The 12187-nt window shown below is 38.8% G+C and overlaps 2 protein-coding genes and 1 pseudogene across 5 annotated transcripts in view; 2 read left to right on the forward strand and 1 right to left on the reverse strand.

The window, feature by feature from the left end:
- LOC140268581 (casein kinase I-like) overlaps positions 1 to 12187 on the forward strand; it is a 181200-nt gene that overhangs the window by 130666 nt on the left and 38347 nt on the right. The gene's annotated exons all lie outside the window — the stretch shown is intronic.
- The window catches only part of depdc5 (DEP domain containing 5, GATOR1 subcomplex subunit), a 31097-nt gene that overhangs the window by 18237 nt on the left and 673 nt on the right, over positions 1 to 12187 (reverse strand). For all 4 annotated transcript variants that reach the window (XM_072363492.1, XM_072363493.1, XM_072363491.1 and 1 more), the window contains exons 5-25: positions 11808 to 11893; positions 11642 to 11725; positions 11517 to 11566; positions 8802 to 8871; positions 8480 to 8558; positions 8330 to 8391; positions 8167 to 8236; positions 7993 to 8065; positions 7814 to 7917; positions 7646 to 7720; positions 6160 to 6294; positions 5996 to 6057; positions 5844 to 5917; positions 3792 to 3861; positions 3669 to 3705; positions 3474 to 3594; positions 3146 to 3369; positions 2836 to 3036; positions 2088 to 2223; positions 1882 to 1973; positions 927 to 986 (exon numbers count right to left, since the gene is read on the reverse strand). In XM_072363492.1, the coding sequence (XP_072219593.1) occupies positions 927 to 986; positions 1882 to 1973; positions 2088 to 2223; positions 2836 to 3036; positions 3146 to 3369; positions 3474 to 3594; positions 3669 to 3705; positions 3792 to 3861; positions 5844 to 5917; positions 5996 to 6057; positions 6160 to 6294; positions 7646 to 7720; positions 7814 to 7917; positions 7993 to 8065; positions 8167 to 8236; positions 8330 to 8391; positions 8480 to 8558; positions 8802 to 8871; positions 11517 to 11566; positions 11642 to 11725; positions 11808 to 11893 (1965 nt within the window). The remainder of the gene's footprint in view (positions 1 to 926; positions 987 to 1881; positions 1974 to 2087; positions 2224 to 2835; positions 3037 to 3145; positions 3370 to 3473; positions 3595 to 3668; positions 3706 to 3791; positions 3862 to 5843; positions 5918 to 5995; positions 6058 to 6159; positions 6295 to 7645; positions 7721 to 7813; positions 7918 to 7992; positions 8066 to 8166; positions 8237 to 8329; positions 8392 to 8479; positions 8559 to 8801; positions 8872 to 11516; positions 11567 to 11641; positions 11726 to 11807; positions 11894 to 12187) is intronic.
- Positions 9107 to 10896, forward strand: LOC140269072 (uncharacterized; annotated as a pseudogene).

The following is a 12187-nucleotide window of genomic DNA, read 5'->3' on the forward strand; positions in this document are numbered from 1 at the left end:
AAATATCATCGTATGTTCTTCCTAATGTTAATGAACAAGTTTACATTATTTTATGCCGCCTAACATTGTGTCGGCTCCGCTCAGTGTTCACATGCTTTGATTGACCTTGCATTGGCTGTAAAGCTGTGGGTGATGCTCACAGAGATGGGCCAGTAGATTTGTAGTGTTACTGCATTTTGCAGCAACTTTTTTCTTGCATGTTCTGCAGACAGGATAATTGTCCTCCACCAGTTGTCCCTCTGCATTCTTAAAAAACCCAAAATATGCCCAAACCTCGGATTTCGTCCTTTTAGTGGGTGGAAAATGTCCTGCATGCTGTCAGCGTTTTCCACCAAACTTTTATTGTCGATGCTATATTCAAAGCTATGTATTCACGCGAGACACAGCGAGTGTCATATCCCCATAATCCACCGAGATAATGATTGTTTCAAAATTAAATGGTAATCTTTATTGCATAAGATTTCACAGAGATTTACCGTAATACCGGTAACCGTTACATCCCTACTGTACACACAGCCATGCAGAAAAGGGATATAAATTCAAGGCTTGTAGAATACAGACAGGTCATGGTGTTGGAAAATTCTAGGAGGGTGAATTAAGTCATTCTATGTTCAAAAATGTTAAGAGTAGCAGCAAAAGACCTACAGAAAAGCTTTGTAAGAGAGAGAAAGTAAGGGTACAGAAGGAGGGGAAGAGGGTAACCCCAAACCACATGACCTGTATGCGCCGTTTATACCACCCCTGAGACAGATGCCCAGTGGAGAAACCTGTCTGCCAAAGCTGAATAAGCCCTCACAGGTTAAATACATCTCTGAGGGTTTATTGCCATAATCAGTTTGGTGATTAAAAATATCATCCTGACTCCGACATGTAGTGAAATGAAAATTTGAGCAACTTATAAAAACATATTTCAATTTCGGGCTTACTTGGATCTGTGCCATTGGTGGAAAAGTCTTGAAATGAGGAGCTGCGGTTGGTGAGAGGTCCTGCACACATTTTCATAATTACAACAAAGAAAGTGCAACAGAGTTACCAGGTTTGTAAATGACCAGTTTCAACCTGTTCAGCCTCACATGACCAAAATATAAGATGCATGTATAATGTAATGAGTATTTCTGCTAAATACATAAACATTTCTCTGCAATTAAAAACTCTGTGTAAACCATTTTGGTATAAAAATAAAGCTAACACTTGTCAGGGTTTATGAAAGCTGAATCAAACTCGATGTTCTCCTCAAACCAAAGGTTAAAGCTAATTCTCAAATTAAAGCCTATTTGAGAAGCAGACTCATCTTTCTAGAATTTCTTATCTAAAAGACTGTCTGACTATAAAAAAAGCTAATTATTTTTCATTCCAATCAACTAATAATTTCAGTGCCGATATTTTAAAGCAATAATTCTAATTTTCTTACAATTGACAAAGTCCAAAACCCAAACCAACAACATGCCAATTCAACTTTTCACACTGCATAAATCAACTGTGCTGTTTGTAGTGCCAAGCTCAAAACACACTGGTTCTTACTACTACAGAAATTTGACAGGGTCACAGAGTTGAATTATCTAAAAAAAGTATTTCCTTTAAGTAGAATTTATCCAAATGTTCATGAAAAAGTTCACAAGAAGGTCTAAAAGACCTTCAGAAAGGCTGGAGAACTATTGTTTAACACTACAAGTTGAGCTGGTTGGAAGCAAAATATAAAGAAATGACAGGTGGCTCAGATCAAAATAATAACATGGACTATTTGAAGCAACTGGACTAAAAATAAGAGATAACATTTAGGTGTAAATTAATTAAATGGAAAAATACAAGTGTTGTGTGTCTCTTTTATACAGTATACAGCTGGGATACACTTGTAAGCCTGTTTTTGAGTTGGCATATCACCACTGTGGTTGCTTCCTGGACTTCCAGTGAACTCTTCCATCCCTCCACATATGTAAAGGCCATTTTCGCCCGCTTGCCTAGAGGTTGTACGCCTTAAATAAAAAGAAAAATAACACTTTTTTTTTTTTTTTTCACAACCTCACTATGCTTCAAGTGGACAATGTCTGCAGAGGAAGTGTTTGTTCCTTGAGGTGGGTATAGCCAACCTTCCAGTGGCCTCGTGATAAGCCAGTTCCAGCAGCTCGGCAGAAGTGTGGGCAGGATCTCTCTGCTGGCTGCCTTGCAGTTCTGCCATGTTCTGTCTGGTCTGGTGATGGATCTGGATTGCCTCTCCAGAAGGACCTGAAGAACAGTGCCACACAATCTAACTTATATAAGTCTGCCATGTATGCTTCTGTGTGGGTCAAGATTTGATTTAAGACAAGGAGCTTTGTAACCACAGACTGGAACAATACTCGACTACACAGGTGGTTTTAAAATAGCTAGTTAGTATTCATTTTCAAAGAATCATGAGTGTATTCAACTCGTTTTAGTAAGAATACCACAGGAACATTAGAAAGGAAACTGTTTTTACAGCCCCCTGTGATTAAAGAATCTCACCTCTGTGACATGTTTGATCAGTTTATGAAGTTAACCTTTCATCTTTCACACTACAACTTTTTGAACCATTTCGATGACCTGTTTGACCTGCAGTAGAGTAATGTTACACTAAACTTTGAAGAGGTTTAGTGTTTGAAGAGGACGCATACATAATTTTGGGCTACTCTGTTTCACATGAAGACTTTTAATTTCAGACCATACTGTTAACTTCTATAACAGCAAATACAATAATATTGTTACTTTCTCAAATAATATATTCTTTATATAATTTCTACAATATCTAATTAACTATTTCACATAAACTCATAAACTTATCTTCGGAAAATGTTTATTTTCATAACACTGTTACCTCACCGACAGGGAAGGTGTGCATCCAGCGCCGGCGGTTGGAAGTAAGCTTCATTGGCATCCTGGACGGTGTGAAGGGGTTTATAAGGGCTCTTTGAGGAGTGTAACCTCCTGGACGAATGTGTAGAGTGGACTCAGCACTTCCAACTGTGAACCTGCCTGGGGCACTTGAGTCCCTCTGAGAGTCCATCATCTTTTCTAATAACTCTGATCAACACAATGAGAAATGACATTAGAAATAGAATGGAAAAACTGAACATCACATCCCCAGCATCTGGTTTTGACCCTCCAGAGCTTCCTCCTCTGAAGAAGTTACCTCTGGTACTTGTATATCCCAAAGAGCTGCTGACTTCATATTGAGCAGGAGGCACCCGGGGTATCAGTAGCACATTGGATACAGGACCCAGACTATCGTCAGAGGCCAGGCTTCGCTGTTCCTCTGGACCTCCTGAGCGAACAGGGGGGGAGACGCCTATGCCTGTGCTGATGTCCGCTGAGCCCCAACTCTTCCTGCCACTTGTCTCTTTGTCTCGACCCATCCTTAAAAACAAAAAGCCATTGCTGTTCATTCAAGAGGACAGAAGGTCTATAAGGTTCATTATTCAATAGAGAATATTGTGCTTCAGTCAGTGCTGCAGAAGTACCTGAAGTTGGTGCTCCTCTGAATTCGTGAAGGACCTGGAAGTCGGAAAACCTGAGCATCATAGGCGTCGTAATCTACCTGTATAGGCAAACTGTTGTCTGTGTCCTTTGGTGAACAGAGAGCTAGCAGAGACCACAAAGTTATTAATCTGATTTGTAAAAAAAATGTAATTACATAGATAGAAGATAACACTTACTGTGGTCTTTGCTGCTCTTGAATTTTTCAGCATGAAGCTAGAAAAAGAGTATAATTTTAAGATAAAAACACAAAAAGTTATACTGTAAGTCAATCAACAGCGCCGCCAGAAATGCAAATGTACCTTATGACCAGCCAGTTTGATTCGTGGGGTGAAGGAGCTACAGGAATTCTGACTTTTGGAGGTGTAGAAGCTGTGGGTATGGAAAAAACATGTGACGATCAATCCCTTATCTATATTTAGGGCCCGAGCTGCAAGGCAGCGAAGCACTATTGTTCTTCAAGATGTTATTATTCTATGTGCATTTTACGCAATTTTCAGTGCTTTTTTCGATGAACAAGAAAGCTTTGGGACATCATGGTCCCTGGTCCACAGGATGTCGGCCATTTTGAGTTGAACATGCAAATTGGTGCCTTTTTCCACACCTTGCATATGATCGAACTCCTCCTACAGATTTAATGCTACTAGTTTCAAACTTGGTGTGGTTACTCTTCAGCCATGGGGAATTAAAAGTTAGGAGAATCTTTTCCAAAGTCTGAAGGGTGTGGCCGTGGCAACCCTTCAAACTTTGACGACTCGCTACTACTCGCCACAAAAACAAAGTCACTCATAAAATTCGCATACATTGTCCGATCTTCACCAAACTCCATAGGCTTGCCAGGGACTCTGCCCTGACTGCGTACTTATGCGCATACTGACACTCACCTATAGTGCCTCCTGCTGGTGGTTGGAAACGTCACTTTGTTTTCACACCTTGCATATGATCGCACTCCTCCAACAGATGTTATGGTAACGGCTTCAAACTTGGCCAGGTTACTTCTCAGCCACAGGGGATAAAAGGTAGGAGAATCTTTTCCAAAGTCTAAACGCTGTGGGCGTGGCCTGGCGCCGAAGATCATGCGATGGTGTTTGTGGGCTGAAAGCCATATCATCATCGCAAGCTCATGAAACTTGGCACACACGTCCACGCTGACGACTTCGAACGTGGTTTGCCATTTTGCCTGTTTCCACACCTCGCATATGATCAAACTCCTCCTACAGATTTAATGCTACCGGCTTCAAACTTAGTCAAGTTAATCTTCAGCCATGAGGGATTAAAAGTTAGACTTTTCCAAAGTCTGAAGGGTGGGGCCGTGGCCAGGCGGCAAAGATCGTGTCTTGCCGTTTGTTGGTTTGGAAGCCATATCACCATCGCAAGGTCATGAAAATTGGCGGAGACGTCCACGCTGATGACCTAGTATGCATGTAAAGAATATCGTGTGTGGCCGGAGCTAAATGGCTCAGTGGTGCCCCCTATGAATTTTCAAAGACCCTGATGATGATGTCTTGATATACATGATATACATATACTCACAGCCTGTTCTACACTTGACGGATAGCTGAGCTGTGCGATTCGCGTCGGCCGGCCGGCGTCCAGCACCTACCCCGATGTGCGTACGTGTACCGGCCCGATCATCGCTGCTTGCAGCTTTAATTATATTTGAATTTTCAAACCTGAAGTATTAGTATTAGTATTTCTGGCTTGAAGCAGGAGGAAACTCCTCCCTTTCCACCTGTTGGGGGATTTTTTTGCTACAGTCTTTCCTTGAATGTTCTAGAAAAGTGATCCTAGTGCCCAGATTTGCACTTAATGAAACAAAATAACATTATTGGGCTGGATGGAGTAAAATGGGACTTACAAGGTATATTTCCAAACCATTTTGGGGTCATGATGGTCCTTTATATTTCTTATAAATGATAGTCATTGTTAAAAAGTTAGTTTTAAAGTCCGAATACTTTTCTAAAAAATCTTGTTCGTCATGTAGTTCTATCAGTAAGCCCCGTATTGAATAACTTTAAATGGTAAATGGTCCAGTTACATATATAGTGCCTGTTAAACTTAACTAGGTTCTATAAACTGATTTACAATCTATTTATCATTCACTTATTGACAAAATTACTCATACCTCTTACTAAATATTTCTCAACAATCACAAACTGAGGAGCATATTGAGAGCACTTTGGGGTTCAATGTCTTGCCCAAGGACGCTTCGACATGTAGCAGAGTAGGAGACAGAACCACTGATATTCCAACTGGAAGAGGACCATTATATCACCTGAGCTATGGTACTGTTTAATTCCAGTTGTAAGAAGTGCATGAACTGATTTGTATTATCATAAGTCATGTTCTCTTGCCTGTGGTTGATCCAGTGAGGAAGATTGTAGTCGTCTCCCACCCGTGAATCTGCAGGTGTTGTCCTGTTGTGTAGCTAGAGATAAAATGCCAGAGACCATTAGTAGCACAGGGTCAGATGCACCAACAGAGAATGATATTCTCTATGCGCTACCTTGAATAGGGGTACAGCGTGCAATGGCTGCTCTCCCATACACACCAAGTCTACACCAATACCTAAAGGTGAGAAAAGTATGTGTCAACAACATCACTGACCTCCAAATATCACCCTCTATTCATCTGACAACTAGAAGATTGTGTTCCCATCTACACACTCACCATTGTCAATCATGCGCTGTTTAGTGAGAATCATAAGAAGACGGTCAACTTCAAACACTCCTACTCCAGGTGTGATGACTACTGACATCTGGCCGGTGCGGTCAAAATTACGGTTGATGTAGTGCTTGTCAAAAACTGAGGGAGACATGGAAGCTATCAGCTTTTTATGTCTGGAAGTTAGAAATCAGTTCAAGATTCTCTGACACTAAGATATATATATTAGTGGTTGGAAGAAGCAAATTAGGACCTGCTCCTTTAATAGGAAAAGTAAGCAGTTGTAAATCTGTGAAAACTGTGAATCTACCATGTAACACAGGGAATCCATATGGAATGTAACGCTGTGTTTTGTTTCAGACAAATGTAACTGTTTTTAATCTTGTGTTTTATAAATACAAAGTAGCAAAACATTCATACATGATCTTGGCTTGTCTAACCTGAAACATCAAGTCAATTCAGGCCAATTGCCAGTCTAACAAACCTCAGTAACATGTGGAAGCCATATATGGATACACCTGAGAATAAAATTACAGTCTCGCCCATACACACATTCTCTGCTCTAGAAACATACATTAATTTACAACATTTTAGTTTGAGTATTGAGCAGTATATCTCATTCGAGTAGTCTTAGCATCACTGCATAATGCATCAAATGGATAGTATTTTAAAGTTGTTGACTCTTCAGCTTGACTAAAAATTTAAGTAAACCCAAATTTTAACAACTAGTTCAAAGTCATATCTACAAAATGTAAATCCAACCGTTAATATAGCTGTACTTGAAAATAACTTTTTCTTTTTACAGTACAATTAAAAAATTTAAAACAGCCATTATTGCTCCTTCGTCAGTAGAGAGACAACGGGTGAGATTGCTCACAATGGCTCTGCTAACAACTTACTTTCATTCTATTACAAGTAGAAACAATCATTACTTTTTTTTCCTTTTCATTAATGTAAATTAAAATTAAAGTTTCCATAATGTCCTTTTTTTTTTAGATAGAGTCTATGGAGCACTTTGACTCCTTCAAAATACCTGCTGGCTAGTCTGCTATTACAACTCATTACAATCCCTCAGCATTCATTGTCTTTTATTTAGTTATTGTTATTATTTCTTATTATCATTATTTTGTTCACCAGCTTACAAATAAATAAAAAAATATATAATATATATATATATATATATATATAATATAAAAAAACTTGAAGTTAGTTGAGGGCATGTTTCAAGTTCTGATGTAAAAATAAAGAATTGAAAACCAGAGACTAAAGACAAATTAAGCTTTCAATACATTTACCTTGTATCCCTAATTTACTTGAAGCTCATGAGAAAAGATGAGTCGATTCCCCTTAATTTGTGACCAAAGCTTTAAAGTTCAACCTGTATACAAATTAATTTTCATGCCAACTAACATTATTTAAGAAAGAATGTAAACACAAATCTTTTTTCTTTTCTTTTTAAACTGAGGGTAGTTTTACTTTTTTCACAACTTACCATTGAAAGAAAGGTTAATGGCCTCCAGGTAGTTTCCTTGGGCAGCAGTGGAGTTATAACCCACAGGAAAATCATCTGGCAACAAGGGAATGAAGACAAATGTTGGTTACAAATGGGAGCTGATCCAAACGATCCCTTGTTCTGAAAAGCTCTGGAAATATTTAATACCCGCTTCTTTCAGTCGCACCAGGACAGGGTATTGTATGAAAAGCTTCTTGATAGTGACCAGTAATGATGTCCACTCATCCCGTCTTTCATTTTGAGCCACGACCCTGGTCACATAAAAAGTTAATGCCTGCTGTCAAATGCTGCCATCATCCAGTCTGTCCTTTTTCAAACATACATACCTGTAGAAGTCTTCATAAAAGCGCCCCTCATGATTCTGTCTGATGGACCCCCTCAGAATCTCTGGAAATTCCTCTGAAAAAATTGCCAATTTAGATATTGCATTCTTTTAACATTGCTGGAGTGATAATATTGGTCAGAACTCTCTTTTAAGATGAAAAAATAAATAGACTCACCCATAGTTTTCGCGTTGTAAAATGTACGTGAAAAAAGCACAACTGTCACCTCATGAGTGCAGTTCTTCTCCTGTGTCAACATGAAAAAATGCTTATGTTTAGCTTGAAAAAAGAAGGGGTGACAGCAAATAAAAGCAAATAAAAGACAAAAAAAAAAAAACACCTTCCACTTGGCAAAAAGGTCCGACAGGAAACCATTGACAGCCTTCTCAAAGTAGAGATCACCTGAAAGCAAAACATTCAATGAGTTATTTAAATTGAGAGACACAGTATGAGAAGCTTTACGTCAGAAACGAGCCTATTCAAAACTAACCGTAGATATCAAAGTCCCACATTTCACAGCTCATCTGGATGAAGATGTACACCATTGCAGATGTGGATCTGAACACCACCTATGGAACAAGATTGTCTTTTGGCTTAATTGATGACTTCAACCTAAAAAAACTGCTTTTGTGACTTTCTGATAAGTAAGTTAAAGGTCCCCCTTTTTGATGATGAAACTGCATTAAAATTGTAGCTTCTTGTTTTTTGTTTAATAAAAAATTTGAAGCTATAGATAATAAACACTGAGGACTAATTGGCCAGTATTGATATTGATATGTCACTGATAGACAGCTTTTCAGAAAAGCACTTACCCTAGTATCTTCACTGATATACCCACAGGTCACTTTCTCTCCCTTTATCCATAGTTCACTGGCCTGAGCTCTGAAAAAAGAGAAAAACATGCCCATATTTGAAGAAAATTTAAGTTAAGAAAAGTTAAGTTATTTACTCAACAGTAAACAAAGAAGACATCAATTTACATCAAGTTCCCTCTGGCTCTTTCAATATCATTTTTTTTTTTTTTACAAAGTGGTTTGCAAAGTTTGCACATAAAATGTTCAAATTTATGATGATATCAATCGGTTAGGAAGGGAAAAATAATAATAATAAAATCAACATGATTCCCAATAGGGAAAAAGTGAATGACACATTTTTATAACAAGATTTTTGTTTTTCACTGAATAAATGTTTGAAATGCCACTAACTGCAATACTAGCTTAAAGTACACCTGATCCATCTATGTCTTTACTGCTGAAGATTTGTTTTCTGCTCCCTTTTTCCTCTAAACATACCTTTTTCACTGCAGCCAACAAGTTCTAGTTAAACTGATCAATTTTTGTCCAGTTCATCAGGCCGATTTAGATTTTCATTTGTAAAATTTCTGAAACCAACTTTTGTAGAGAGATTGCAGGAAATGTTTACTTCAGATGACTACTCCATTTAGACATATTTGTGTCACTGCCCAGAGGAACAGCACACCAGAAGGTCTTTTAAAGTTAAAAGAGTGTTGTGGTTTTCCTTCCTATCCTTCCTACACGCAGTTATGAATAAAAGATTCATTCAAATTTTCAGAGTATGGAGCAGCATCTTAGTCAGTGATTGATGATTGCTGGGGAAAGGTTTCAGATCACCTGGAATTCATTTAAATTCAATTACCTGGCCTTTTCTAATGTCTGTAACAAGACATGGTGCTGAAAAACTAATTAAGAAGTTGTACTTCTACAACAGTACATTGTATGTTTTCCTGCTACTTTTATATTTTTTGCATTTGAGTGAGTCCATGTTCCTTCAAATGATCTGTCTGCAGGGTCCATTGTGACAGGCTATCCCCATTTCTTTGGCCAAGCAAGTGTAAGCTGTTAGTTGGCTCCATGAAAATCTGCCATTTTAAAGACTGGTTTCCCAATACTTTAATTGACAGTAGCAAGGATTTACACACCCTCGGTCTCAAAACTAAGTTCTTTCTTGTTTAGTAAACCGTTAATTCTTCTGTGAGTAATTTTGTGTGAGTGTCGTAAATATAAATATGTATAGGTTTAGTGAATTTCTTTTTGTCTGTTTTATTTTCCACACATGGTTTAGAAAGCACAGAGTTATTTTGCATCCTGTTTTCACTGATCATACTTCAGAAGTTTGGATTGCAGTCCACCTGTGGTAAATTCAATTGATTGCTCATGATCTGGAAAAGTACACACTTTTCTATAAAAGGTTCCATAGTTGACAGTGCATGTCAGAGCACAAACCAAGACATGAAGTCCAAAGAATTGTCTCTAGACCTCTGAGGTCAGGATTGTATTGAAGCACAGATCTGGGGAAGGCTACAGAAAAATTGCTGCAGTATTGAAGATCCCAATGAGCCCAGTGGTCTCCATCATCCGTAAATATAAAAAGTGTGGAACCACCAGCACTCTTCCTTGAGCTGGCCGCCCATCCACTCTGAGCGATCAGGGTAGAGGGGCCTTAGTCAGGGAGGTGACCAAGAACCCGATGGTCACTCTGACAGAGCTCCAGCATTGCTCTGTGCAGAGAGGAGAACCTTCCAGAAGGACAACCATTTCTGTAGCACTCCACCATCAGGCCTGTATGGTAGAGTGGCCAGATGGGAGACACTCCTCAGTAAAAGGCACATGATAGCCCGCCTGGAGTTTGACAAAAGACACCTGAAAGACTCTCAGACCATGAGAATGATCTGGTCTGATGAAACAAAGATTGAACTCTTTAGCCTGAATGCCAAGCATCATATCTGGAGGAAACCAGGCACTAGTGTCACCTGGCTAATACCATCCCTACAGTGAAGCATTGTGATGGCAGCATCATGCTGTAGGGATGTTTTTCAGCAGCAGGAACTGGGAGACTAGTCAGGGTCGAGGGAAAGATGAATGCAGCAATGTACAGAGAGATCCTTGATGACCCTACGCACATAGTCAAGTCTATATGTATAACAATGTTTAATGTAATGTAACGTAACAACGCAGGGGCTTCAAGACAACTCTTTGAATGTTTTTGAGTGGCCCAGCCATGACTGTGCAAGTCATGTCACAAGCTCCACATCCAACCTGATGGAGCTTGAGAGGTTCTGCAAAGAAGAATGGGGAAAACTGACCACAAACAGGTGTGCTGAGCTTGTATCATTATATTCAAAGACTTACTTCAACAAAGTATTGAGCAAATGCTGTCAATACTTAAAGAAAATTTTTCATTTGAATAAATTTGCAAAAGTTTCAAACAAACTTGTTTCACTTTGTCACTATGGGGTATTGTGGAAAAAGTGGAGTGCTCTGAACACTTTCCAGATGCGTGCGTGTGTGTGTATATATATATATATATATATATTTCATTCACTCTTTGTCAACAGTAAACAGCTTGGTGGATTGTGAGATAGAATTTGACTTTGATATGGGGGACAAGAAGGGAAAATCTTTTCTGTTAATCCCACAGATTGCCCAAATTTATGCATGGTGCGCCTTTTTTTTGTAACACTCTCAAATTCTTCAGTACAACTTAATATTAAAATTGCAACTGCTGACCTGATTCCTGCAAACTCCACCTTCTGGGTGACATAAGCACATGTGCTCACCTGAAATACAAAACACAAGTTAAAAGTACTGTCATATAAACCATCACAGCAAGACAAATTATTCTTAATTCCCACCAAACTCTTCTTTAGTCTCCACATGTCTCCCCTGCCAATGTACTGATCCTTGAATGTTAGCTCCACTAGGTCCACTGTTACATCCTTTAAGTGAAAAAACAAACCCATAATAGATTTAGTTCAACTAGTTAGTGAAGGAACTGCAGTGAAGTTGGAGTGAACATACCTTAGGGTCAACAATGTTAACAATAACATCCTGGTATGCACGCAGCTTGAAGGCTTGCGCTACAGTCTGATCCACACTGATCGTCTCTGTATAAGAATAAGTTTTCCTCAATTCATCGATAAAATCACAGCCATCATAAGAAGAAAGCAGGGAAATAAAATCATCAGATTATCAAAGCCTAAGGTTTAATGTCACAAAAAAATTGGACAACAATAAATCCTCATACTTTATAGGCATGAAAGTGGCTCGGAGTAAAAACCTGCAGTTCATCTTTCCAAACAATGTCCTTATCAGTTAACAGATTCAATGTTTCTGGTGTGTACTCTGCTATTTCATGCTGCTAGTTACCACAGCAGCAACAAGCAACTCTTTCACCATTC

This window comes from Leuresthes tenuis, unplaced genomic scaffold, assembly GCF_036924035.1.
Source record: "Leuresthes tenuis unplaced genomic scaffold, fLeuTen1.0.hap1 SCAF_14, whole genome shotgun sequence".
Classification (NCBI taxonomy): domain Eukaryota; kingdom Metazoa; phylum Chordata; class Actinopteri; order Atheriniformes; family Atherinopsidae; genus Leuresthes; species Leuresthes tenuis.